The following is a 26,841-nucleotide window of genomic DNA, read 5'->3' on the forward strand; positions in this document are numbered from 1 at the left end:
GATGGGACAAGGCGGCCTCACGCACCTCTCCACCCACACTCGACAGCTTGCATGCTGCAGGTCCCGGCGGAAGAAAGCACATGCAGCCCTAATGCACGATCGAGGCCCATTGGTTCCGTGAAGAAAAATGTCTTGTGCGTCTTTTTCGGTACCTCTGCTAATTCGCCCTTTTGGTTGCAAGGCACCACTATCCCGGCGTGTCCAACAATATCGCCATCGCCCTGGACAGGATGACCAAACTGGCACAGCACCCTGAGATCGTCGGCTGCAAAGCTGTCCCACGGCAATCTCGATGGCCTCGGCCTCGTCGCCTCGTCACCCGGCGTCGACCACACCTTCACGGGTCTGGGCCAGGTGCTACTGCCGGTGCTGACGCTCAACCGCGCGGGTGCCATCGACGGGCTGGCGTCCGTGTTCACCAAGACGGTGGTTCGCATCTTCCGGCCTGTTCGAGAAGAACGCGCTGGGGGGGCGTTGGACGAGCCGCGGAAGCTGCAGCAGAAGGCGGCCGGCAGGCGAGAAGATGGTGGGCAAATCGGGCGGCATCGGCGTCAAGGAACGCAATTCGAGGCTTCGAGGCTTCGGCGACAGCGATGGCGGCAGGGTCTCGCTGCAGGGCGGTTTTTGGGCGACGCCGAGTTGGCGAAGTGGAAGGATGCGCTTGATGGATTGGAGGCCGTTGAGAGGACGCTGTGACGAGTCCCTGTAGTAGCAGATTCCCCATTCGTGCACCACACCACCCCGCGGGCAGCGAAAGTGCGGCCGGCAGGGGCGGTGTCAACACCATGACGAAAATGAAATCCTCCGTTGGACGACATGAAGAATGAGTGCTAGTGCGCGCCTAAGCCGGTGAGCGGGCGGATTCGAGCTCAGCCAGATGCTAAGCTGCCTGCTGACCACGGCAGGTGGACGGCCATATCGTCCTCGCCCGGGCCATATATTGGCGTATCATCTACGGGACTATGGTCTGGCCCCGGGGGTAAGCGGTCCGCTTGGTCGCGATGTGCCTTGTTTTCCTTTTTCCTCCCGCCGGCTGATCACGCAGCTCGGCTTAGATGACACTCGCATTAGCTTGCGGCTCTGCGCCTTACTCGCTGGTGGCGAATCTGGACGGGCAGCGCAGGCGTCAGCCTGCCGAACATGTGCGGCGGAGATTTCTGGGGGCGCGGTGGCTTGTCTACAGCCGCGTCAAGCACATGCGCGTGAGCCTCATGGCTGCGAACACCCTCCGATCCCGATGGGCCATTGACCATAGGGTTGCTAGCACGCGATGCAAGTCAGAGCAGCCCGGCGCGCTTGGCGCTGGGGTGTAGGGGACCTCTCCTCCAAAGAAGACCTGTCACTCTCATAAATGTCGCGGCTGTGGCTGCTGATCCAGGAAGATGGCGCGCGCCAGCACTAGCAGGCCGATAGCACCTGTTGCACTGCCATGCCAGACGGTCACAAGCAGCAGCTTCCGCGGCGCAGCCTTGGACAGACGTCCTGCTTCCGGCCGTGGCATGGGCCGCGGCGGATCACCCACGTCAAATCCCCGCATCGCCCGAATCGCGCGCAATCGTTGCGTCTGGCCTTGGTATGGCCGGGACGCGCGAGTCAACCGCTGGCCCTGTCGCGTCGCGCGCAAAGCTCGACGCGAGGAGGAGCCACGGAGACGGACGAGGAGGAGCAAAGGCAGGAGGGGGGACCGTCCGTCCGTGTGTCGCCGGAGCGGGAGCCGGGCACAGCACGAGCCCAGCGGTGTGCGAAGCTTGGGAAGTTCCCGCAGCCAGCGCGCGGGAGCACAGAGGTCGCGAGCGAAGGGGAGGGGGGGACGTGGATGATCGAGCAGCGAGAGAGGGTCCAGCTGTTAGAGAGCGAGCCAAAGCGCGATGCGGAATCGGGGCCCGAGCGCGGTGGGCGGCTTGAGTCGCGACGGCACGGGGATGACGATGCTTGATGATGATGAGATTGAGGGCAGTGTTTACGCGCAACGGTTTCAATAGTGCGGCGATTTTCCCAAGGGCAGGGCTGGATGTACCTGAATGCTGCGGCCGGCACGCGTTCCCACTCGCTCCAGCGCAGGCGCAGCTCCACGGATCGCTTGTCTGGCCGCACCTTGACACACGCGATGTGCTGCGAGCTCCGCTGATGGACGGCCAGCAAACAGCGCGCTCGTCGTGAGAGTGGGTTCGCCGCCGGTCGAGCGTTAGCGGAGGTTGGATTGCGGAGGCGATGGGCCTGTAGGGGAGCTAGCTGCGCCCGCTAGAGGCGCGCGTCCGAGAGTAACGCCGCCGTCTCATTTCGTCCCAGCACCGCACGGCTGGCGGCGGCCAAGCGGCAGTCTGTGTGGGCGTGGGCATGGGCGTGGGCGGCGGACAAAGCGCCGCCCACCAGTTGCGCAATGTGGCTACCGCTAGCAGGCGTGTTGTCGACGCGAAGCGGAGAGGGTCTGCTGTCAGTAGTGACCAAAGCCCCCCCTCTCACCCCCCCGGCTGGGCCATGGGCTGATGGGCCCGCCCGCCGCCGGTCAGTCTGCGCCGGCCCAAGGCCAGCAGCTCCTGCTGGGCAGGGTGCCAACAACAACGCGCCGGTTCGGAGCAGACTGGGGCGTGCTGACGATGACGATAGCTGTTGCGCGCGCCGCGATTCGCGCAGCGCCCCCAGGGCCGAGCCACAGCAGGGAAATTTCTTCGTCAACAGACCCTCGCGCGAGCAGGACCATGAAGGACGGGAAGCGCGGAGCGACCGACGGCGTCGTTGCGGGATCATCCATGGTCTGCACTCACGCCGCACCGCACTGACGGACGAAACGAAGAGTCGACGAGGGACGGCTCGCCGACCAGGGCAGCGTAGACCTGCCCGCCTGCCACTCCGCGCACGCTCTCTCTTGTCAACGGTTGCGCCGCGCGACTGTGCCCCACCGCGCGCCGCGCCACAGCATGCCTGAGGGCCTCGAGCCCTCGAGAGCCCGCCGTGGGACGATCGCTGCGCGCGTGGGTGCGGCAAAAGCAAACCGGAGAAGAAGCAACGCGCGCCCTCCCGTCCCCCTCGTGGCAGCAGGCGTTTTCCATCAGACGCGTGCCTCGCCCGTCATGCGATGTGCTTTTTGCTTTTTTGCTGTGAGCAATGCGGGAACAACCGCCCGACAGGGAGACCGAGGTACCTAGGCCGCAACCGCGCAAACCACCCCGGACCCGGGCGGCGGCATATAAACTCTCTGTGCCACGCCCGTGCCCGCCGCCATCAGTCCGTCCGCGCTGCTGCCGCCGCCGCCGCTAGCCACCGTACACCTGCACCGAGCAGCGCGCACACGCTGGCTGCTGGATGATGACAGCCGGCCGCAGCGCGCGCGCGCGCGGGTGGGTCGCCAGGTCTGCGTCGCTCCTTCGCGCCCACACACGCCGCGACCCGGAGAGCCAGACCCTGCTGGCCGGCTGCTGCTCCCGCTGCGCTCAAGTCACAGCCCGTCACAGCCCGTGCTGCGATCCCTGGACGGGCGAGCGACAGCCGGGACGCTTGACGGCTGTTGCCGGGCGGGCAGGCTTGCATCGCCCCGGCGATTGCGGGTGTCGCAGGCTTGGCCGGGCAGCCGCGAGTTGCGTGCGGCCGGCCTGCACTCCGGGAGCAAGGCAATCTGGATGATCGCGATGGAGCTGGCTGGCCCGCCAAGGGTCCCTGGGCCAGCCGGTCGCTCGATGCGGTCGGCGGTCGCGAGCACCACCCTGCCGCCGCGCAGCACAGATGGCTGGCACCTGGCAACCCGGCTGGCATGAACGAGGAGGACCTGCTCGGCCAAGGCGCGCCGCGGCTGTTGACACCTGTGCCGTGCAGAGACCCTTCCAACCTTTCTCCACCCGCGCCCGGCGATGCGGCCGGTTGGGGCATGGGAAAACCTTACGGGTACCGTGGCGGGTAGGGTTCCTTCTCGCTCGAGCTGCCGTGACTGGGCCGCACGCGACGCGCGACGCACGGCGTGGACGCAGGTCGCACTTCGCCCGTATGCGCCTATTCTTCAGGGCCCGGCACATGCTGACGAAAGGGAATCTGCGGTTCTGATCTCTCGCCTAAACCTTTCCCGCATGCATCTACAAGAAATGTGACATGGCGCTTTTTCTGTTTCCCTGGCTGCGCCTTCGCGGGAACAACGCAGCCTTTTCTTCAAGCCGACCCGGCGCTGCGGGCGAGCCCTTTCCCCGTACGGTCTGCAGGGCATGTCGCGCCTCTCTTTTCGGCACTGGACGCCTCTCGGCATGCCCATTGGAGCCGTGTGGAGTGGGTTCCAGAGCGCTGATCCGGACACTTTGAGGCCCATGACGTCCGCTACTTTTCGCAATATGGGGCCCTGAGCCCGTTTTCCCTGAGCAGCCCGCCGGGGGTGATGGGGACGCCAGCCGGCAGATTTCGGGCGCTGTATAGCCGTGGCGGTAGTGTCGAGCGCGACGCTCCGTCTTGGTGCGGAACTGGGGCCTCTTTTTTTTCGTCTGCATGGCGCCGGACGCGCCGCCAACTGCCATTCACCAATGGGCAGAACGTCTCCTTTATCGTCGCGTTTCACCACCACGCGCCGCCCCAAGGTCGACTAGCCATCGTCGTGAGAGATATGCATAGCATTACTGCTGACTATATTGGTCTTCTTTTTTAACCCGCCCATGAGAAAAGTGTATTATACACACAAATCGTGAGATCGAGTCTCTCTCTGGACATGATGCAAGCTGCTGGTGCCCTCTACGCCATCCTGGGATATCGGCAAACACGGTTTAAAAAAAAATGAAAGGCGCAAAATGCAAGAGGAAACCAGACGCAGGCGAAGAGGAAGGGAAGAAAAAAAAAAGTCCGAACCCCCCCCTTTCGCAGTGCAGCGCGACAAATGGCCCAAGACAATGTGAATGCAAGCCAGCCTCCCGTCCATATTTCTTTTTCCTTGAGCAAGAAAAAAAAATCAAGTGCGCAGCCATCGGCGCCTCTGCCGTGCATTTTGGAAAAAAACAAGAACGAAGAAGAAGAAAAAAAAAAGAGGGAGGAAAGATGAACAAGGAAGAAGAAAGACGAAAAAAAAACCAATGGCACACCTCTTCCGATGTGCCACGATCGCTGTGCGACGCATCATCAACAAACCCTAGCCAGCCATGCAAGATTAGATCTCACGCCCCCCTCCCCTTTTCCGGAAGCGGGCACGAGCGCGGCATTATTCAGACAGGAAAGACCACCAAGCAAAGCAACTCGAACAAAAAGCGTATGGGTGTCTATTTTGGAAGATGCGGTAATAACTTTTCGTTGTCCGAATACGCAAAGCCTGCTTGCGTTTTGGGTCGCTCCATTCGGATGGCGTCGTCGGTGTCTGCGGCGGGTCTGCTGCCCCAGGTGGTCTGCAAAGGCCGTGTGTTAGCTAAGGGCGCGGCGGGTGTGCGGGGTACACGGTTCGCGGCGGCGGCAGCGGCATGCACGACTTACAGCATTGAGCGTGACCAAGCCCCAGAACTTGATCAGGCCGTGGACGTAGCCGAACACGACGACGACGGGCAGCAGCAGGATCGTGTCCTCGGGGTGCCGCACGAAGTGGGGCATCAACTTAGTGCATTTGCTGAAGATAGTCCAGGCGGCGAGGGCGAGGGCGGCGGCCAGGCAGGTGTTGTAGTCGAAGCCCTCGCTGAGGCTGGCGCGGTACAAGGTGTAGAACAGCGTCAGGTCGTACGGCAGGGCCCAGGCCGTCAGCGTCGTCTGCTGCACGGCGTAGGTGCTCCACGGCTGGCGTCTGCGGCGGTCAGGTCAGCAGGTGCACACGCTTCAAACGGCGTCGGGCAGCGGCGCCCCGTTCGGGAAGGGATCTCTTACGTCCAGGTGTGGCGCTCGACGAACATGGTTGTCAGGTTGCTGCGCCAGTTGCTCCGGACCCAGCGCAGGCACTGGCGCAGGTACCGCGGGTTGCACTCGAGCGTCGTCTGGACCTCGGCCTCGGGGTGGTACTGGACGGTGGTGTCGAAGCCGTGCGAGACCATCCAGCGGGTGATGAAGTTGTCGTCGTCGGCGTTCAGCGTGCAGCCGTTCCACTTCTCGTTCTGGAAACCGTGGGTGAAATCGCCGTTCTGCAGGATGCGCGCGCGGTAGGCGACGGTGCGGCCGGACAGGCAGGGGAGACCCCCGTCCATCTGGGTGCAGGCCGTGATATCGAAATTGCGGCGCCGAATGTACATTTCCCCGAGAAACTGCCACAGGTACTCCTTGGAGAGATAGCGGAAGTTGGGGTTCCTCTTGATCTTCTGGTTGGTGCCGACGCCGCCGATGTTGGGGTGCTCGAAGGGGGCCAGGATCCAGGGCAGCAGGCTGCTGCCCCAGGTCACGTCGTCGTCGGCGAAGATGATGATCTTGGTCTTGACCTGCGGAATGGCAGCGCACATCTGGCGGCGCTTGTTTGCCTGGGCGACGCTCATAACTCGGATCGTCTTCTGCGCGGCGCCGCCCATGGCGTCTATCATCTTATTGGCCCGGTTGACGTTGGCGTCGATCGTCACCAAAATGATTTCTGCAGGCGCGCAGCGCAGGATGGAACCGACCGTCTCCCGCAGCTCCTCGCCATCGCCGTCGATGGAGGGCAGGATGACGGTGACATCGTCGGCCGTGTACGTGGGCTTCTCGGGAATGGGCGTGGGGCTGTACAGCGCGTAGAAAGCAATGGCGTTCACGACGGTGCGGGCGCCCTTGAGCAGGCTCGGGGACGGTCAGCGGGGACTGCGGCATGTGAAGGCGCGGGATGCTTCTTACAAGGTCAGGGCGAAGACGGTCAGCCACCAATGCTGGTCGACAAAGGACCAGAGAGCCTCCATTGCAACGCCAAACGAGGGACGCAACGAGTGTAGGGGAGACGACGGGACTGCTCGCGTCGATGCGCTTGTCAGGCGGCGCTTCACTCGGGGAGGGGAGGGACTAAATAGTGCAGCCACATCCAGAGTGGAATATGACTGGTAATAAGTACGCCGTTGATGGGGGTTTGAATAGCGCAGCAGCATGTCGTCAAAGAATAAGTCCTTGTGCATCCCGGGCCCACCAGGCCACTGAGCAGTTCTGTAACTTCCTGCAGGCGCGCTTTACCCATCCATCTTTAGTCGATCGACATATTTCCGCACCCACACGCTGCAGGGGGGCATTGTCGTCAACGCGCGCCGCCTAGGCGAGGGTGCGGCGGGCAGCCATCGCGCGGCCTCCGATCATGCACACGCTCGTGCCAGCTCCCGCGCGAGTGGAGGCGCGTTAAGAATAGGCAGGCCGGAGCCTCGAGTGCCTCGTTCTTGATTGCAGCGCCGGCCCACTGCATCCACGGCCAGCCTGCTGCAAGCGCCTGGCGCTCCCCATCAAGCCCCTCCCCCCAGTGCCAGAGCAGCGGCGGCCGTGGTGTGATGCTGGATGGAGACTGGATGGAGACCGACCAGCGCGCCGTCGGCTAATGCCTGTCGCCAGCGCTCCGCCGCCGAAGCCCAGCGCACACGCCCCAGCTCTCTCCACAGCGCCGGCGATCAACGACGCCGGAACATGGCGAATTGCTGTGGCGACTAGGCCCGTCACGAGCGGCGTATCGCCGTGGTGGCTGACATCAAAGTCTTACATGTCATGCTCGCGCCATCGATAACTTCGTATGCAGCGCCCGCGCCGCGCCTGCCCCAACCGGGGCCAGCGGGTCCTCCACAACGCCCTCGACTGACCGCGCCCTCTCCCGCTCTGCAGCGCGCCCCCGGCCACGCTTCGCGCTCAGTGCGCCCGCCCACAGCCCAGCCCGCCTCAAGCGAGCATGCACGCAACGTGCGCCGCGCCGTCATCATGCCATACGGGCTGCATAATCTCCTGCCGCTGCGTTTTATCCGCACGCTCGTCGAGCTGCAGCAATGATCTGCCCGGGGGCAGCGGGGGGAACGACGCCTCCCGTTCCGATGCATGTCAGGTTATTTAGCCAGCCTGCGCAAGGGAGAAAACGGAAAGTGGCCATTGCTGCGGATATGATGAGAATCGTCCGAAGCCCACCCCCCCTCCAACGCCCGCCGCCCCGAGCGAGCGAGGCTCCACCGCTCCGCCCAGCAGCTACCGCGACCACCTGGGAGCACCCTCGAGTGCTAAGCCCGTGTTTAGTCAGAGCGCCAGCGCGAGCTCCTGGCCTGCTGGGCTGCTGGGCTCCTGGGCTCCTGGGCAGACCTCCCGGCCCGGTGCGGCAGACTGCCGCCCGGTGGCCGCGATGCGGCGGCTTTGGGGTTGGAGATAGGGCTGAGCCGCATCGACGTCCTCCATCGTGGCACCCATGCCCCAGAATTGCTTTTTCGCCTTGAGCTTGTTTCTACCAAAGCCACATGTACATGTACCACCAGCTCCAGCCTCACCGATCCAGTGCGAGGTGTGAAGGGCTTGCAGGCCGCTGTGTTTCGGGCGCTGGTCAGCGCCTCCACCCCGTTCCCCAGATGCTGGTTCTGCTCGCCCTGCCGCCGCCGACCACCGCGGAGCGCCTACCAAGCCCCTCCTCTCCGCGGAAGCCCGCCGCCGCGCGGCTGCCCGGCCTATCGGCAGCCTCGAAACGAGATCGATCTGCTTAACTCGCAGCTGCAGGCTGTCGCTGCCCGCCGCGACATGGGTGCGCCCTCGATCTCCGGGTCCTGGGCCATAGGGTCCAATGGCATGCCGCCCGGAGGGGTCGCCGCTGCTGAGGGCGCAGCGCGAGGGAAGGGAGCGTGACCAGCCCGAGCAGCTCCTCCTTCTAGAAGCCCGCGCGGAGAGGCTGCAGCTCAGGGCATGCGGCCCGCTCTTTGATCCGACTCGCCGTGCCCGCGGCTGGCGTGCCCTTGAGGCCACCCAATAGAAAGATCGTGTACCGGACGCGGGGCTGCGAGATATCTACCGACGGAGAGCGTCAATCAGGTTGAGCCCAGCTACGGTTCCGGAGGGGGAGGCGTGGGCGGTGTGCTGGACATGTCTTTTTAGCTCAATGCTCTGCCTTCTGCCCGGCTGTGCAACTCATCTCCCCTGATGTCCCTTATTTCGTCCGCCGCTCCCTCGAGCGGTTACGCGTCGACCTGTGGAAGATGTGCGCCCGTCACTCCACACCGGAGATAGCGCTTGAGGACCGTCCCATCCACATCGGGCACTACGGCGCCCTGTCGTCTGCTAATCCTCTCGTAGAAGCCGTCCAAAATTAGCAGAAGTTCATTCTCTTACTGTACCGACGCGGAGATGAGGAGTTTGTGGAAAGTACCGATGTCAATCCCGCGCGCTTTGAGCACTCCGCAGTGCCAAGCCGAGAATAGCATCCACACCGCGATTGCTGCTGTACTTTAGCCCCTGAGCCCAGAACATTGCCAACAGGCAACAGCGTGGTTCCATAGACGTGTCTTCGTATCGACCCCATCGCCAACGACTCAACATGCTGGCCAGACCTCTCTCTTGCTGGTGCGGCTTGGGCGCTTGCATAAGGGATCGACAAACACACCTGCCCTCCCCGTCGCTGTGAACAAGCTGATGACAATTTGCTCTAGCTCACCTCGCAATGGCTGGCTCCCCCCACCCGTTCCAGTCCTTCAGAAGCCAACGGTGAATAACGCAAGCGCTCGCCGTTCGTGGGAAGATGCGTCCGTTGGCGTTCCATGCCGGTACTATGGGGACAGGAGGCCGCGACTCATTGCCGAGATTGCGGTATGACGTCTCTTCGACACATCTTCATTCTCGTTTCTAATACTCTTCTCTTCATGTTTCAACGCCGAGTGCTACTATTCGATGCCGTCGAGCTGGCTGATGACATGAGACTCCAGAGGTAATTAGACAATCGAACGACAGTCCTCGTTTCCGGTCCGCAACGCCATTCGGCCAGACTTCCGATGCCCTGCTGGAGGGGTTCCATGTTGACTGCGGGCCTATTTGTCTCGATCAATCTATTCTTTCGACCTCTAATTGCACGCTCGGGTCCTATTGGTCCATTTCGCTTCTCGGTTTTCCCGGTACTCGGTGGAGCATGATCAAGAAGGCAATCCACCGGGTGCCTATTCGTCAAGCTGTCCAATTTCCACTCAGCGCTCGGTATCTCTTTTCGTCAAGAACCCCGAACCAAGTAGGGGTTGCGCGTCCCGAAACGACAGCCAGAGAGCCGTACGAGCAATGCAGCACCCGGGGATTCGGGGTAATGAAAGAGAACCTGGGACAGGCGCGTGTGTGATGTCAACGGGAGTGGAGGACGACGGTCTGGCCGGTGGGGATGACGGATGGGGTGGGCACGGGAGGGTACAGAGCCATTGCCCATGCCGTTCGGTGGCTCGGCATCTGAGGTCGTCCTCGTTCTCGACCAGCGAGAGCGGAAGCATCCAGGTCCGTCAGATTGCGGCGGGGGTGCCGTCCCGCATGTGTGTGGGGAGGGTGGCGGCTCGAAGAGTACCGCGGTGGTCGGACGCTTTCCATTGGACGTTGGGCAAGGCTCGACACCCTGCCGGATATGTTCTCGCACCTGGACGGTTCTTTCAAGTATCTATGGTTGGGTTGCTTGCACGACGCAACGCTACGTGGAAGGGGCTCGTCCGGCGGAGAGCATCAGCCCTGCTGCCAGCCAGCCCCTAAAGGGGAAGGAGGGGCACGGAGGGTTTACGGAGGGGTGGTTAGTGCGTAGGGTGGTGCGGATAGGAGGGGAGAGATGGAGAGCGTGTGGCGAGCACCCGACGCTGCCGGTCTGCGGGCCCAGCAAGCCATCGGCGGTACCTAGTGACTTGCTCCTCCGTACCTCCTATCCGGGAGCCAGACGCTGCCATCCGAGGTTGGGCTGCATTGGGGGTGGGCCGGATGGATGGAGACATGGAAATTGACGGCGGCACGGACGGGGCTCCAGTAGCGAGAGGCGTGCGCGATTGCAGCGCGAGCATTGTGATAGAAAGCAAAAAGCGTGAAAGTGGTGTGTGGAAGGGCGATGGTGACTGTCGCGCAGAACCGGCATCTCAGCTAGGGTCTTGGCGCCCGAGGCGCTGGAATGGTTTTCCCTTCGGGCGTGCACGGCAGAGTTGACCTCAACGCCCACGGAGCACGCAGCCTCATCCACCCTCGACACCACCCCATCTCCGCTCCTCCATCGCCGCCGCCATGTCGCTCGCTGCCTCCCGTGCCGTGCTGCGGCAGTCCCGCTTCGCCCTGCGCCGCCCCGCCGCGCGCCACGCCTCCAACACCTCCGAGGCCGCGAAGGAAAAGGCCGCTCAAGCCACGTCCAAGGCCTCTGAGGGCCTTGCCCGCGCGAGTGCGACCGGCAGCGCTGCTTTCGCGAAGGCCTCCCAGTTCGGCGGCGCCGCTCTGCAGCGTCTGGCATCCGCCGGCGGCCGCACGGCCAAGGTTGCGGGCTTCGTCCAGTGTAAGTGCGCTCCGTGTGATTTACAGACTCGGCGTGCAAATTGGCATGTGCCATTCCGCGGGCTTATCTTGGACGGCACCATGCCATTGCGACTGCATAATTGGCGCTTCCGATGGTGTTCTAGATGCCTGCAGCTTGCGTGTCAGTCGGCGGTGCTGCAGGCGCGTCCAAAGTCGCCATTGTTCCCGCATGCCTGCGTCCACCCGTACTGACAGGCGTTCCCCGCAGCTCTCATCCCCCCGACCGTCTACTACTCGCGCGTCACGCTGGAGCTCGGCAAGATTGTCTTCCAGGCCCGCAAGATGAGCCCTCCGTAAGCAATGCCCAGACAGCCCTGAGATGGACCATACTCATCGACCCCTGCAGGTCCACGCAAACTTTCCAGGCCTACTTCCAGCCCCTCATCAACACCCTCAAGAACCCCTCTCAAATCTCCGGCCAGACCTCCAACCTCCTGGCCCGTGTCAGGAACGCGAACAGGGCGGAGCTCGCGTCTGCCGGCGTCGTTGCCGCGGAGGTTCTTGGCTTCTTCACTGTTGGCGAGATGATTGGCCGCATGAAGATCGTTGGCTACAGGTCAAGCGCGCCGGCCCACCACTAAAGGGTGAAGCCGACTGCGATGGATGGTAGACAAGTCAGCTGTCAGTTGGAAGCAGGCGCAGACGGGGTCGGGGACGGGTGGAGAGTCGAAAACAGGCGGCAAAAGTCGTATAGGAAGCCGTTGACTAGAGGAGCACACCTTGTTCCACGGAGCAAGGCATTGTACTACATGCACATATGCTGCTTCTAGATTTTATCCATTTCCTTTGTATTTTTACATCAATTGGGCCATTGCTACACGCCCGTGAGCTCGAAGCTTGGTGATATAGGCGCACGTGATGGCGTGAAGCTTTGACAGCGCCGATAAGTTATTTTTTTTTCGATAGCGGAATTATTGCGCCGCCAACGCTTGTCGGTACCGCAAAATTATGCATCGCCACCACTGATCGCTCGTAACTCCGTCACGTCTGGCCTAAACTCACGACATCTCGAGACATGGACTTCCTCAAGGTGCTCTCGCGCGGCACCAACGTCGGCAAAGGCGCCGCGAAGAATGCGCCCGCAGCGAAGACGCCGTCCAGCGGCGCGACCGCAAACCCGCAGCTTTTCGGCCGCGACGCGACCAACGACGACCGGGCCCCGACGCCTGCTACACGATTGAAGACGAAGAAGCGCAAGAGAGGACAGAACCATGTCGCCGAAGCAACCGTCGACCTGCCGCCCGAACTCGATTTTTTCGGCCATGGGAAGCGGGAGGACAAGATAACGGGGCCCGAAGCAGCGACAGAGGCAGACGCGGAAAAAGACAAGAGTGAGGCGAAGGAAAATCAGGCCGAGGCTGAATCTGCTGGTGGCATGGAGCCGATGACGGAAGAGGAAAGCAGGCGCATACTGCGCTCGCACAAGGTCAAAATCACCCTGCTGGAGGACTACAAGGCGCAAGAGGCGGAGCAGAAGGCGGCGGAGCGGAAATCTAAGAAGCGCAAGAAGGCGAAGGAGCAGGAGGTATCGCAGCAGAAGAAGGGAAAGGTCCAGCTGTTCCCGCAACCGCTCACGTCCTTTGGCCAGCTGAGATCGCGGTTCAACGTGAACAGGAGACTGGCGGAGAACATCGATGCGCAGGGCTATACCATGCCGACAGAAGTGCAGCTTGCCAGCCTACCATTGCTGTTGGATGCAGCGGACCCGGAGGGCAACGGACTTGATCTTTTGACGGTTGCGCCAACTGGCAGCGGGAAGACGCTGGCCTTCCTGATTCCCGTGGTCGAATCACTTTTGCAGAGGCGTAAACAAGCACGCAACGGAAAGGATACACCCACAAAAGAAAACGAGGGTGTTCAGGCAATTGTTCTGGCCCCCACTAAGGAATTGGCCAGTCAAATCGTCAACGAAGGACGGAAGCTCAGCCTGAAGACAGGAATCAAGGTTTCTCTCATGCGTAAAGGTATGGAGGTCTTGGAAGGATCTGCGGAAGACGATTCCAAGCCGGAAGACGATGACGACGGTTCCGAGGGAAGCGACAGTGAGAGCCAGGGCGACTCGGCCTCGGACGATGAAAAAAGCACCAAGGCGACAAAGAAGCGCAAGCGAGGCCAGCTGGTTAAGTCTGATATCCTCGTCTCAACGCCCCTTTCTCTACTGCACGCACTCCAAGTCGCGGGAAAAAAGACAGGCACCCTCCCATCTGTAAAGTACTTCGTTTTGGACGAAGCAGACGTGCTACTCGATCCTCTATTCCGCGACCAAACCCTGGCCATCTGGAACGCTTGCACAAGCCCGCTGCTGCGGGTCAGTCTCTGGTCAGCCACCATGGGATCCAGCATCGAGGACCTCGCAAAGGCCACCATCACTTCCCGCTGGACATCCCTCGCCGCCCCCTCCTCCACCACCCGGCCCAACCTCGCCCGCCTCGTCGTCGGCCTCAAAGACTCGGCCATCCCCAACATCCACCACCAACTCACCTACGCCGCCACCGAACAAGGCAAGCTCCTCGCCATCCGCCAACTCCTCCACCCCACCGCCCCCTCGTCCTCGTCCTCGACCCCGACCCTCCGCCCGCCCTTCCTCATCTTCACCCAAACCATCCCCCGCGCCCAGGCCCTCCACGCCGAGCTCCAATACGACATACCCCCCGAGGCGGGCGGCTCCGCGCGCATCGCCGTCCTGCACTCGTCGCTCTCGGCGTCGCGCCGCGACGGCGTCATGGCGCGCTTCCGCCGCGGCGACGTGTGGGTGCTCATCACGACGGACCTGCTCGCGCGCGGCGTCGACTTCCGCGGCGTCAACGGCGTCGTCAACTACGACGTGCCGTCGTCGGGCGCCGCGTACGTCCACCGCGTCGGCCGCACCGGGCGCGCCGGCCGCCAAGGCGGCGTCGCCGTCACCCTGTACACCGAGGAGGACGTGCCGTTCGTCAGGAACGTGGCCAACGTCATCAAGGCGAGCGAGGCGCTGAGGAGGGGGGGCACGGCCGCCGCAGCCGAGGGCGAGGGCGCGGAGAAGCAGACGGTCCAGCAGTGGTTGCTGGATGCGTTGCCCACGCCGAGTAAGCGCGATAAGCAGTTGTTGAAGAAGAGGGGCGTCGAGGCGAGGAGGACGGGCGTGGAGAAGGAGGGGGGCAGGGGCAAGTGGCGGACGCAGATTAGTACGAAGCCGGGCTTTGCGAGGAAGATGGAACATAATAGGAAGGCGGCGGTGGAGGCGAGTAGGAAGAGGAAGGAGAGTGGTGGTGGTGGTGGTGGTGGCGGCGGTGAGGAGGAGAGTGAGGGGGAGGAGTTTGGGGGGTTTGATGATTAGGTGGTGGAGTGGGGGAAAGGGGAAAGGCGTGTGGTTGTGGGGAGTGGTCGCCTAGAAAGGATTGGCAGGGAGAGAAGGGTTTGTTAGAAGAAGAAAAAAAGTTGACAGCGTCTTATTTTACCCGTATCAAAATCATAGCGATTGGCGTCTTTGGTGTTCAGCTTTGCATTTTCGGATGAATTCAGCTTGTCTGACGACATTCCTGTGATTGTGTTGAGGTCTCTTGCGATATCTCTCTACTTTCGGAAAGAGGCAGAGTTAGGACGGAGGGCCAGGTTGCCCCTTTCGTGCCCTACGGCACAACACTACCCTTTCCTGCAAGGGGCAGTCAAAGTAAGTGACTGCGTGTCAACAGGTCTTTATGCACAAGGATGTATAGACGATATCTCCAACCACCCATGTAAGCAGGTACAATAGCTCTGAGGATTCAAATGCTTTTTTTGTAACATACTGTGGGGATGCACCAGATCTGCAAGAGGGAGCGAGAGAGGGGAAAACAGGTTTGTAAACGACCTCAACAGAATCCTCTGCAGGCGTGCAGGTCGCCCGCATGTAATGTATGCAAGTCGAGCTCGAGAGAGGAATGAAAAGATAGAGGCACCAGCCGCGTATCTCCCTGTAGTTTGTCGGTTCTTCTACTACTTTGCACGTGAAAACGGGAATAAGATGGGAGGGGTGTGTGAGAGTACGGGAAACCAGATCGCTTGGCGATGGCCCTACGAGCGACACGTAGCCGATTGCTTGCTTTTTTTTTTTATCTCTTCCTTTTCGGCTCTCGTCTACATACATATATGAGGGGTAAATGCAGCTTACATACATGCATTGCATCGGACACGCAACACCGATGCACAACGTTTGAACGCTGGATGGGGGGGGAAATAAGAAGGCTCTAGGCCCCAGCCGGTCATCAACCAATGACGAACTGCATGTTCGGTTCGACGAGCGCAAATGAGGCCGTGGTATTTGTTCCGCCGGCCGCCTTGACGCGCTTTTTCTGAGTAATGCACCTTGATTCCCTTTCTTGGTTGGCTTTCCATGTGGGCACTGGAGATAAGCGCTGGTACGAACCGGCTTGGCCCAAATGTGAACGAAGAAGATGAAGAAGGAGTGATGGTGTCAGGGTGCTTGGGGCTGGCGTGATCTTGGTAAGGGGGACCTTCCGTTTCTGGTTTATCTCTATTGGAGATGAATATCCCGGTATTTTTGCGCGTGGAGACGGATACTATTGCGGTCTAGAAGAGACAATTATGGCTTGATATAGATGTAAGAATGCTCCCATTTGCCGCTATTTGAAACGGCCCAGTTCCTCCTCGAGATCTACTGCAACTCAATTGACCCACTTACATGTTTTACATGGGTAGTGTAATCCTATATCTGGATTTATTTGTACAGTTTGAACTTTAGCATTCAGATCCGGATATCTGCTTCACTCACGCACGAGGAAATATCATTTAAACCTACATTTACGTCGGCATGCTTGCTTCATCTGCCCACGCAAAGGATCGCCGTAGATCAATCTTTCGCAACCCGATATCGGCTTAGATACGGACATGTTGTAAGAGGCTCCTATGCGCGATGAGAAGCGGGCATGTTTCTGGTGGGAGAAAGATTATAGATTAGAGAAAAAGCGCACACGTCAATTTGTCCTAAGCGGGTGCGAGAAGGCGGGGGCGAGAAGGCGGGAGCGAATGCCACGCACTTATTCCGCTGGAGAGGTGGCGGTCACCGCCTTCGCGTGCGCGGTCTTGTGTCTGGAATAGACGGGAAGAGAGCTATATGTAGTAGTTAGTATTACTCTCGGTATCGCCTACCTCGTCGCTCGGACTCGATATCAGAGCAAGCTATCTATTTCGGCTGGTATCGCTTAGGTTTTGTCAACCTCGTGACTAAAGAGGGGTGTGCTTCAGTGAAACCTGGGGAGGACGGAATTATCCGGCAAGCACTGCCTGCACAGAGTATGTTGCATCTAAATGGTTAGGAAGTGCTTTGTAGGAGTTTGGTTTCCTAGATATAAGGCTCTCCGTGTGTAGTCTAGTAGGAGGTAAGTTATAGGATAGTATGCATGCGATAGAGTTAGGGGAGTCAGTAACGAGTTGTTCTATTATGAACAGGTAGAAGTCTAAGCGAGCCAAAGAAAGAACGGAGGTAGTCGTGTGAGAAAGTATACTCTATGCTATTATATTCAAGTCAATTTCCCTCGGTATCGCATGCGTTGCAGAATCTGTGCCAGCATCTTCGAGAGAAGGGTTGGCCCAAGACGGAGACAAGTGTGTCTATCAATGTACTCCTTAATTGACAGCCATTCCGTCGGTTTTCTCGCGTGGGTGTTAGATACGAACGAGCTGTGCCATTAGTCATTGCACTTCGTGTGCTTATCGGACAATGCTACAAGATGGATCTCGGACCCTAGTGGAGAGGACACAGTGAGACGAGGATGACAGAAAGAGTAAGGATTGTTTTGTTAGAAACACGATTGAAATCAATGGATTGACCCTCAAAGGGTGGCTATGGACAGAGGAAACCATCTACGTGGCAACCCTCAATATGTACGTGCTAAACCCCTTTTGGATTAACTCAGGCTGCTTTGTCTAGTTCTCGTTGCTGTCGGGTTCCAACAAGACACACCAGCTTCGTGGATTCTGACCAGGCTCGTACGACCAACAGGCGCAGGCTTGCATGTGCCGCGGCTGAGGTGGGCTGCAAGGATGCTGCATGGCACCCGTACCGCTGACTACGACGTCCGGCCCAGTCCTCCGTCTACTCGGGCCCATGGACTCCACGGACCGGTTGGGCCGTGTTCCTGTCCAAAAGGCCCAAAAGGAGCAGTCGAGGTAATGGCGGTTTGGCAGGGACCAAGGCCCCCTTCTCGTAAGTGCTGGCAGCCACGTCGGTGGTTTGATTCATTCTGCCATGGATACGTCCAGACGTCCGAGACACGGTCCACTTAGGCGCGTATACGAAGACTAAGTGAGGAGAGAGGCCCAGAACACTCCAGACCGACGACGGCATCTCCTGATCGTTCTCCGGACAGTGAGACTCCGGGGCTGCGGATGGCCATCCGGGGGCGTATCCATCCAGTTGCCGGCTTGATGGTGGAGAGTCAGTATGCAAGTGATTCACCGACAAAAGCCACAATCCGTGTTTCTGGGGTCACAGCAGCCGGACAAGCGGGTGCAGTCATACTACGTAGAGGTCAGGGGTCAGGTGGGCAAAAGGACGAGCAGGACCAGGTCCAAGAATGAGCAAAAGGAATTGGCCCAGCATGATCTGGAGCAAAAGAAGAGGGTATACTGGTCACTACGAGGGTCGAACTCGCGACCTTGGCGTTATCTTTTGAGACGTCTGGGGAGGACTGCCAATATTAGCACCACGCTCTAACCAACTGAGCTAAGCGACCTCCGGCATCAAGATCAGGTGATTGACCTCTGCGATGGGGCAGGGCTCGACCAGGTGGGAAGATATCGATTGCGAACGCGTCGAAAAGACGTGTTGACGAAGAGTCCAAGCAGATGGGGATGTTGAGCGAAAGATGGTGTAAAATTTTACTCTGGTCGACTAGTGTTTCCCGATTGGGACTAGCGCTGTAGTGAACGGATCGGGCTGCCAGAGTTGCCAGATTGAGGATGGAGCGCGTGGTACTACGTAAGAGCGGCAGTGGCGGAGATCAGCGCATGATCGAAGGACTCGGGACCCTACTTTGAATGATGACGAGGGCGAGAGGACACGAGCGTCAGCAGGATGCTCGCCGTCTGTGGGAAAGCCATGCAGAAACGTCTCGAACCCGCGATGGTCGGCTGAATCGGACGCTGAGGTGTGAACGGGCAGAGATGGGGAAGCAGGATGTCAGTTGGCAGTAGAGGCTCACGACGCGAGGCGGCTGCCAAGACGCGACGCGATGCGGCGGGGTGGTTTAGGGTTCGAGAGGGAAGACAAGTGTCAGCAGCTGATGATGATTGAGCCCTCGGTCGTCATCTTGAGGGCAGCGGTGGTAGGGCTGAGAGGGCGGCCAGACCAGTCCACTGCGACGTTGATCGCGGATCAGCATGGGAGGGAACGGCGGCGTAGGGCGGAGCGGAGGGCGGAGTAGGCGAGCGAGGTGCGGCGGTGGTGGCACAGTTGCGGTCCATGGTAGCGTGGAAGCCGACGTTACATGGCTGTGCGCCCGCTGCTATTTTCAGCACAGCCTTCCTCCACCCACACCACCCCAAGCCACCACGCACCTGCATCCTATCCGCCGTCGCCCTCGCCGCGCATGCGTCTCGTAAGGCTCGTACTACCCGCCCGATGCTCTACCTATGGCGTCCGTATGAGCCGAGTCTCCACCGGCGTTCCGCGGAACAGCACCGTAGGATGACACGGGTTCCATTTTTGGCAGTATGCTCGCCGCTCAGCGGGCAGGGCCACTATCACCGGCTTCAACTGTCGCTCAGCAGAGCATACATATAGCCGTCTGTCTGTCGCCCGGTAGCTGTTTTCTCTCCATCACAATCTTAATCACTACACTAATCAAGGCCCCGAGCCGACATTCGCTATACAACTTTTCCTTGCTCCCTTCGCTAGAGCCCCGAGAGCCAATCACCATTTCAATCTTCAGAATAATCTTGCACACTTTTCATAATGCACGCCCTCTCAATCGCCTTCACTGCCTTCGTTGGTGCTGCTGCTGCCAGCGTCAATGGTCCCTGGCAGAGCCACAGCTCCTGGGGTACCGCTGCCTCCAGCGACGTTACCACCCCTACCCCTAGTCTCTCCGGGAGCAGCGCCCTCCCATCAGGCACTGGATCCGTCAAGCCCAGCGGCACCGGCGGCTACGGCACTACTGAGACGGCCACCATGACCACCTTTACTACAGTCACCACTTGCCCTGTTACTTCGACCAAGACCGACCACGGATCCACCTACATCACCACCTCCTTGACCACCTCGACCATAACCGTCACCTCTTGCAAGGCCGGCTGCCACCACTCGACCGCTGCTCCCAACTCGACCTACGTCCAGCCGACCGACAAGCCCACCACCGCGCCGAATGGCACCTACGTCCCCTCGGGCAAGCCCACCACCCTCCCGACCGACAAGCCCACCACCCTCCCCACCGGCAAGATCACCGACAAGCCTACCACCGCCCCCACCGTGAAGCCGACAACCTCCGAGTACGCCCCCGGCACCACCCCGTTCGTCACCACCAAGATCTACCCCACCACCATCATCGACACCATCACCTCCTTCGTCCCTTGCTCCACCCCCGTCGGCCACCAGGGCACCAGCACCTGGTACTCCACCTGGCTGACGCCCACCTACATCCCCCACACCACCGTCTCCGACTGCACCACCGTGACGACCCTGCTCCCCGCCCCGACCGGCAGCAACAACGGCGGCGGCAACAGCGACGTCTGCCCCCCAGCCATCACCGTCACCCTCGCCCCCAACGGCTCCCCCGTCCCCGTCCCCACCGTGACCGCCTACGTCACCGTCAGCATCGGCCACGACGGCAAGCCCGTCACCGTCTCCGGCCCCGTCGTCACTCAGACTGGTGGTAGTCAGACGCATGAGGGCGGCGCGGCTTCTTCCAGTACCGGCAACCAGGGCCCTAACCCGACGAGCAAGCCGCACTGGGGAAGCACGACGACGACGACCGAGGGATCCGCCGGGCCTACGGGTACGGGAAGCCCGTCTGCTGGCGTGGGGAGGAAGTGGTAGGTAGATGTGATGAGGATTGGGGTGGGGGGAAGGATTATGTATAGATTCGTTTAATTGGCCTGGGGTGCCGGGTCGCTACGTTCTTTTCAGCGAGTTTTTTTTTTAACGACAAAAAAGGCATTGGGATGGCCTGTTGCATTCTTTAGCTTGGTTGGGATATCTGCGCATCTGCGCCTTTTAAGCGTTGGATTGGTCACGCTCCTTTCTGGTCATTTATTAGCGCGAATGTCGACTTACACTTGCATAGCAAGCTTGGCGTTGGTGAAAACATCATACTGGATGTTATTATAACTCTTTTGATTCCTTCGGTTGAGAAACATGTTTGAAGATGGTTTTCTGGCTTTCTCTTATTCAGACATGATATTTAACTACTTACATAAGTAAGCTAAGATATCGCTACAAGATATAGGAAGACTTAATTCTTTACGACCTACCGTAAAATCGACAGTTACCGCCAACGACAGCAGCCAGCAATCCTCTCCTGCAAATAGCGAGTATATCAATAGTGATAGAAATCATATTAGTAGGTTTTAAACACGCATATGTAGGATGACAAACTCTGAACAGAAAAGTAAAACCCGCAGGCATCAACTAATATTGATAACTACAGTAGAGCTGAACATAATATCTACGCTTTCATCTCTACATACAAAAAAAAAGCCGGCCGTTTTATTCACATATACAGAGAATACAGAGATGTGGTATCTTTACACAAGACGAGAGACAGAGAGAGAAAGAGAGATAGAGAGAGAGAGAATGCCACCTTCCTTCCTTCCTTCCGTTTCTTTTTTTCCCGCTTCCCAACCCACACCAACAACCACCTTTATGTCCCTTCTTCTACCGGACTGTCTTCATCCGCTTCTTTCATTCCATTGCTTGTTTCCTTTCTTGTCTGTCCGCCCATTCTAATATCCGTTGATTTTATTTTTATTTTCTCTTTTTGATATCCCCTTGTTTCCCATGTTTCTTTACACGCTATGCCTCCGCTCGACACCCTTATCCAGCCCCTTTGCCAGCGCATACAGCGCGTCGAGGTTCGGCGTGGCGACGCCCTTTTGCTCCGCGATCTTGATGGCGTTGCCGACGAGGGCCTCGACCTCGAGCGGGCGGCCGGCCTTGACGTCGGCCAGCATGCTGCCGCCGCCGGCGCGCATGGCCTCGGCGGCGCTGCCGGTCTGGGACTGGGCGCGGGCGAGCTGGTGGCGGGCCTCGTCGTCGGTGATTTCGGCGTAGCCGCAGGCCTGGGCGATCTTGACAATCTCCTGCATGACGTTCCACACGAAGTCGGGGCCGTATGACTGTTGTTGTTGGTCCGGGGGGAAGGGCGAGGCGGCGGCGACGGCGGCGAGGACGACGGCGGGGTCCCAGGTGGCGGCGTTGACGAGCATCTTGCTCCAGCGGCGCGGCTGGATGTCGTCGTAGACGAGGATGGTGGCGCCGCCGCGCTGGACGAGCTCCATGAACTCGCCGAGCTGGGTGGCCTCGGCGACCGAGGTGGCGGGGAAGGCGCCCACCTCGAGGCGCTCGAGGTTGCCCATGCGGACGCAGCCGGGGCTGGGCTGGGTGGCGGGCAGGTAGACGACGCCGGAGAGGATGGGGTTGCGCGGGAAGGCGTCGTGCCACTCCTGCTCGATGCCGATGCCGTTCTGGACGAGCACGACGGCGGTGCGCGGGCTGGCGACGGCGGGGGCGACGAGCGACGGGGTGCTGGGCTCGGCGCCGGGGAAGGCCTTGCTGCACACGAGGATGAAGTCCCACGGGGCGTCGACGGGCGGCGCGGCGACGTGGTCGACGACGTGCGGGCGCACGCGCAGGGCGTGGCCGAAGACGTCGCTGTCGAGCTGGAAGCCGTGCTCGCGGACGTGCTCGTAGTTGCTGCGGCACACGCAGGTGACTTGGGCGCCGGCGCGCGTCAGCACCCAGGCGTAGACGGAGCCGATGGCGCCGGCGCCGAAGATGAGGACGCGGGCCATGAGGGGGAGGAGGGATGGATGGGGGTGGGCAAGGGGCAGCGCGGTGTCGGCCGGCTCAGTCGGGGTCTTAATGTCATGGTCTGGCGGCGGAGGAGTGCGCAGGAAGAAAGAAAATCAGGCTTTGATGCGTGTCAGGGGTGATGGGTGTCGGTGTGAGTCGCGTCCGGCTGGCTGCGCGGGTGGGGCGGGCAGATCTGGAGTGCGCGCCAGGCGGGCGCTGCCGTGTCTGCCGCCGCTAAAAAAGCTCCTTGCGGCCAGCTGCGCCTGCTAATCCGCCCCGAACCGGTGTATTTTGCTGCCGCTTTGCTGCCGCCTCGCTGCCGCGGACCAGGGCCGAGGCTCAGGGTCCCGCCGCGTCCAAGGAGGCGGTCCTGCGCGCCCTCACGCCTGACTCTCTCCGTCGCCGCCCAGTCCCCACTCGACTCCCGCCCCGGCTGCCGCGCGCCCTCAGCCAGACGCCCGCTGCCCCGTTCCGCGCGCCCCGGCCGGCTGCTGCTCGCCAGCGGCTGCCCGCCCGCCGTGCCGCGCCCAAGCCCGCCCAAGCCCGACAGACCTGCCCCCCTGGCGCGCCCCGGCACGCCCTGGCACGCCCTGGCACGCCTGTTTCAGCTGCGGGCAGATCATCGACACCAAACCCACGGCGCTGCCACCGACCCAAGTGGGCCATCCCAATCCCGCCCCAATCGCGCCCGCTGCCACACCCGCCGCCCGGAGGAACATCCGCCGCCCCTCGTGCTTCTCTCCGCATTGTCCAGCATCCGTATATCAACACCCATGCCCCCTCAACCCGCTGTGCCTCACTCGCCCGTCGGCCGTTTGCTGAATCTAGCCAAAGCGTGCCGTCTCGCCGCCGTCTTAGTCGCGCGGCCCGCCCGCGCGTCCCGCCCGCGCGTGCTGCAGCCGTATGGCGGCATGGCCGCCCGGCGCTGCTGTTGTATTGTTGTCCCGCCCGCCGGCTCCACAGCATCCTCCTCTCCCACTAGCTAGCTCCCTCCCCGGCACCGCCCTGCTGGACCCCTTCAGACCGCCGCTCCCCGATGCCGCTTTCATTGTTCGGAACAGTCGGCGCCTGCTTCTCCCGTTCGAGCCGCGCCCCCCCGTTCGAGTATCGCCGCGAATTTCCTCTTTGGTGCTGCCGCCACATGCGGAAGGGAGCGACAATGAGAGAAGAAGCCTTGCTTTGTCCTCCTCTCGCCGAGCGCCCGCAACCGCACGAGGCCACCACAATGGGCCTTGTTCTGCCGCGCCTGTCCTTCATTTGCCATGTTCTTGCGAGAATGGGGGGGTGGTCAGCTCTGCCACTTATAGTCGGACCCGCACTTCACACGCTGGCGTGATGGTTCCGCTCCCTGTTCAGCTGGGGCACGACGACTTGCACATCCTTCTCGGACAGCTGGACCGTTCTTGTACGCTCATTTGGTGGCATATTTCCGGCCTGGTGGTGTGCTCACGAGACACACCAACACTCGCTCACAGCCACCATGTCGTCCGCTCCGGAACTGCAACCGCACTTCCCTCTCCGGGCCCAGCCGCTGCCCAGGGGATCGCCGATCGGCGGCCGCGAGCTCTACAGACACGCCGTCAGAGAGTTTTTGAGGCACGAGATTGGTCAAGGGCTCCGAGACCGACATCGGCTGGCCCGCCACAGCGAATGTGAGTGAATGAGAAAGAGCCGAGGGCGCCAACATGATTCAGGACACGGCATAAAAGCTGTGCACAGCATGGGTTCCGTGCCGGGGACAGTGAGAGGGATTTGTGCTGACGAGCGGGACCGGCACTGACCGCATTTCCAGCACAATGGGACAGAGCTAGTGACAACAAGTGGAAGGTGCTTCCTTCAATCATCAGACGCCGCTGGGAAGCCGAATCACGCCGGCTGTGGCCTCGCCGAGGGGATGATCCTTCGGTGCGCACCGAGCCAATGGATGTGTTTTGCAATGCCGACGAGATATACTATGTCAGAGGCAGGGTGCGCCCCAGAAAGACGCAGAAACTCGATTGGCCCGAGGGTCAGTTGCCGGAGAAAAGGGGCTGGCCGTGTTCCGGCCTGAGGGCGCAAGTGTGGCTGATTAAGTGTGCGTACCAGAGTATATTCGCGAACGCTACCAGCCCGTGTACGACGCACTTGGAAGTACAGCGACCATCACGGGTGGTAGACCTCGCTCTGTGAAGACTGCATCTGCCCCGAAGACTCCCTCGACACACTCGAACCGTGGCACTGCAAGCCAGGGCCCTGCAAACTCGAACAATGACCCCGGACTCCCGCTCCTATCGCTCGGCAAAGCACCCTTCATCAACGAAACGTACAAAATCGACCACTCGCGGGGATGGGACCCTCCCAGAGACACTTGGCTGGCGGATCTGCCCATGTTTTACGGTGCTGCCGACAACGGTCTGCAGTGGCACGCGCCGAGCAATGCTGAAGAACGAGGCGACGCTTTGAATTTGCACGAGGCTGTTAGAGACGGCAGTAGCAGGGGCAAGTGGACATGGCACAAGCAACTGGGCCAGGGCACTTTCGGAAAAGCTATGCTTTATCGATGGGCCGATGATCAGGGCAACATTCTTGGTGTAAGTGGTTGTCATTTTGTCATTGGGAGACGTCTGTTGCCTTCCTTTGTTTTTCTTTCACCTGTGCAGGCATCTGCGAAGGGAGGGATGGGTCCAAGTTATGCTTTTCTTTGTACTCAAAACGGCCGAGACCGGCATCTCACTTCGTCATCGAAAAGTATTGAATGTATTACTGACGATTGGCCCTTTGCGACATAGCGTGTGGTTGTCAAGAGAGACTTGCAACAGTCCCAATATGAGGAGCGACGACATTTCCGATCTTTGCGCGACGCGGGAGTGGATAGCAAATACATCGTAAAATACCTCGGCGAGAACGCTCGCAAAAAGGAATTGGGACGTACATATTTGGAGTTCGCTCCTTACGGCACCTTGCACGACCTATATGAGTACTACGAGCAACACGAGTAGGTTGGAGTGAACGCATTCTCCAAGACGACCGAGATTAACTGTATACTGCAGCGTCATGATTCCGGAACCATTTCTTTGGTATCTGCTCCGCTGTCTTGCAGAGGCAGCAGTCGCACTGGAAGATCCCGTGCCGCCGCATAAGAAGGCCATGTTCCATTTTGACCTCAAGCCCCAGAATATATTGCTCAATCATGCCGACGTCTCCGCCACCTCTCATCACTGGCACCAGAACTATCCGGTAGTGCAGATGGCTGATTTCGGCGGCGTCTGCGAGTATCCCGAGCCAGGTGAACCGGACACGGCCATACGGGGAGGAGGTACACCGCATTGGATGCCATGGGTGAGTCAAGTTCCCTCCCAATACAACAGATAGGACCATGGCCACCACGCCAAGCCCACAAGCATACTTTCCCACTACATCGCTCGCGAACTAAAAACTCGATAGCACTGACAACTTCATCAGGAACTCCTCCAACAAGATGACCAGCTCGAATGCAACGACTACCGCACCACCACTTTCCCAACGTACCGCCCCGTCCCGGGCATTCCCGGACCCAAGCCCGCCCTCCCCGTCGACCACCCCTGCCGCTCCTGGACCAGCATATGGCAAATCGGGCTCGTCCTCTACACCGGCATGCGGCTGCCACCGCACGCCCAGCCCGAAACCCAACCCTACGTGATGCCCGCCCAGAACCCCAGCATCCACACCTCCCTCTCCGCCTGGCTCGACGAGTGCTACAAGCTCGTGCGGCACGACTTCCCGCGCCGCCACCACCGCCGCAACCGCGACGACTCGAACCTACCCATCCCAGCCATCGACGCGCTGGCCGCGCACTTCTGTCTCCCTCCCACAAAAACAGCAACAGCAACAGCAACAGCAACAACCGCCACCCCGCCCGCCCGCCCCAGCAAGAAGCAGAAAAAACCCACCCCATCCCTCGACCCCGCCATGGACGCCCTCCCTCCTCCGCGCATACCAGCAGCCCAGCACCGGCCCATCGTCGTCGTCATCGTCGTCGTCTCGGGCCTCATACCTCCCCCGCACCGCCCTCTCCCCGCACTACTCCCCCCGCCTCGTCGAAACCGTCTTCCGCTGCCTCGAGCCGCTCCCCGCCGACCGCCCCTCCCCGCCCGCCCTCCTCGCCGAGGCGCGCGACGCGTGCGCGGCGGGCTGCGAGAGGTGGTGGCCGTCCCAGCCGCCGCTGTCGTCGTTGTCGTTGTCGTCGCCGGGCGCGGAGAGGCCGAGGCCGAGGCCGCTGGTGTTGGGCGAGGACAAGTATCCGGTTGGGCGGGCGGTGTTGAATGATGTTTATACGTACGGATAGGGTGGCTGGTGGGTGTGAGAGGTGGCCGGTGGGTGGCTGCTGAGGCGGGAGGAGAGGGCGGGGCGGGTGAGGGAGATTGGGGGGAAGGCTTGAGTGACGGAGTTGGGGGGAGGGGGTTAATGGGCGGGTGGGGGTTTTTGTTGGCTTGCTTTGGCTTGCTTTTGCTTGGGGTACTGGTTTGGGCGGTGATTGGGGGGTTTTG

The 26,841-nt window shown here is 60.6% G+C and overlaps 7 protein-coding genes across 7 annotated transcripts; 5 read left to right on the forward strand and 2 right to left on the reverse strand.

Annotated features, from left to right (window-relative positions):
- Positions 1-248: 248 nt before the first annotated feature.
- BKCO1_17000139 (4-hydroxy-2-oxoglutarate mitochondrial) lies at positions 249-696 on the forward strand (the record flags this gene model as incomplete). The annotated part of the gene is made up of 1 exon (XM_020271603.1): positions 249-696. A coding segment is annotated over one exon (448 nt), but the record flags the coding sequence as incomplete, so codon positions are not given.
- A 4,526-nt stretch (positions 697-5,222) lies between these two features.
- BKCO1_17000140 (glycosyltransferase family 2 protein) lies at positions 5,223-6,800 on the reverse strand (the record flags this gene model as incomplete). Its single annotated transcript, XM_020271605.1, has 4 exons — positions 5,223-5,345; positions 5,431-5,731; positions 5,812-6,684; positions 6,739-6,800. The coding sequence occupies 4 exons, from the start codon at positions 6,798-6,800 to the stop codon at positions 5,223-5,225; spliced, it is 1,359 nt and encodes a 452-aa protein (XP_020131660.1).
- A 4,267-nt stretch (positions 6,801-11,067) lies between these two features.
- On the forward strand, positions 11,068-11,930 carry BKCO1_17000141 (atp synthase subunit g; the record flags this gene model as incomplete). Its single annotated transcript, XM_020271606.1, has 3 exons — positions 11,068-11,329; positions 11,558-11,642; positions 11,696-11,930. The coding sequence occupies 3 exons, from the start codon at positions 11,068-11,070 to the stop codon at positions 11,928-11,930; spliced, it is 582 nt and encodes a 193-aa protein (XP_020131659.1).
- Positions 11,931-12,364: 434 nt separating this feature from the next.
- Positions 12,365-14,665, forward strand: BKCO1_17000142 (atp-dependent rna helicase rok1; the record flags this gene model as incomplete). Its single annotated transcript, XM_020271607.1, has 1 exon — positions 12,365-14,665. One exon carries the CDS (start codon positions 12,365-12,367, stop codon positions 14,663-14,665), a length of 2,301 nt encoding a protein of 766 aa, XP_020131662.1.
- A 4,617-nt stretch (positions 14,666-19,282) lies between these two features.
- BKCO1_17000143 (extracellular proline-rich protein) lies at positions 19,283-20,362 on the forward strand (the record flags this gene model as incomplete). Its single annotated transcript, XM_020271608.1, has 1 exon — positions 19,283-20,362. The coding sequence occupies one exon, from the start codon at positions 19,283-19,285 to the stop codon at positions 20,360-20,362; it is 1,080 nt and encodes a 359-aa protein (XP_020131661.1).
- A 968-nt stretch (positions 20,363-21,330) lies between these two features.
- BKCO1_17000144 (2-dehydropantoate 2-reductase) lies at positions 21,331-22,335 on the reverse strand (the record flags this gene model as incomplete). The annotated part of the gene is made up of 1 exon (XM_020271609.1): positions 21,331-22,335. The coding sequence occupies one exon, from the start codon at positions 22,333-22,335 to the stop codon at positions 21,331-21,333; it is 1,005 nt and encodes a 334-aa protein (XP_020131664.1).
- A 1,481-nt stretch (positions 22,336-23,816) lies between these two features.
- On the forward strand, positions 23,817-26,620 carry BKCO1_17000145 (serine threonine protein kinase; the record flags this gene model as incomplete). The annotated part of the gene is made up of 6 exons (XM_020271610.1): positions 23,817-23,988; positions 24,129-24,344; positions 24,422-24,906; positions 25,105-25,310; positions 25,366-25,654; positions 25,778-26,620. The coding sequence occupies 6 exons, from the start codon at positions 23,817-23,819 to the stop codon at positions 26,618-26,620; spliced, it is 2,211 nt and encodes a 736-aa protein (XP_020131663.1).
- Positions 26,621-26,841: the final 221 nt, after the last annotated feature.

The sequence above is a fragment of the Diplodia corticola genome (genome assembly GCF_001883845.1).
Source record: "Diplodia corticola strain CBS 112549 chromosome Unknown scaffold17, whole genome shotgun sequence".
In the NCBI taxonomy this organism is placed as follows: Eukaryota; Fungi; Ascomycota; class Dothideomycetes; order Botryosphaeriales; family Botryosphaeriaceae; genus Diplodia; species Diplodia corticola.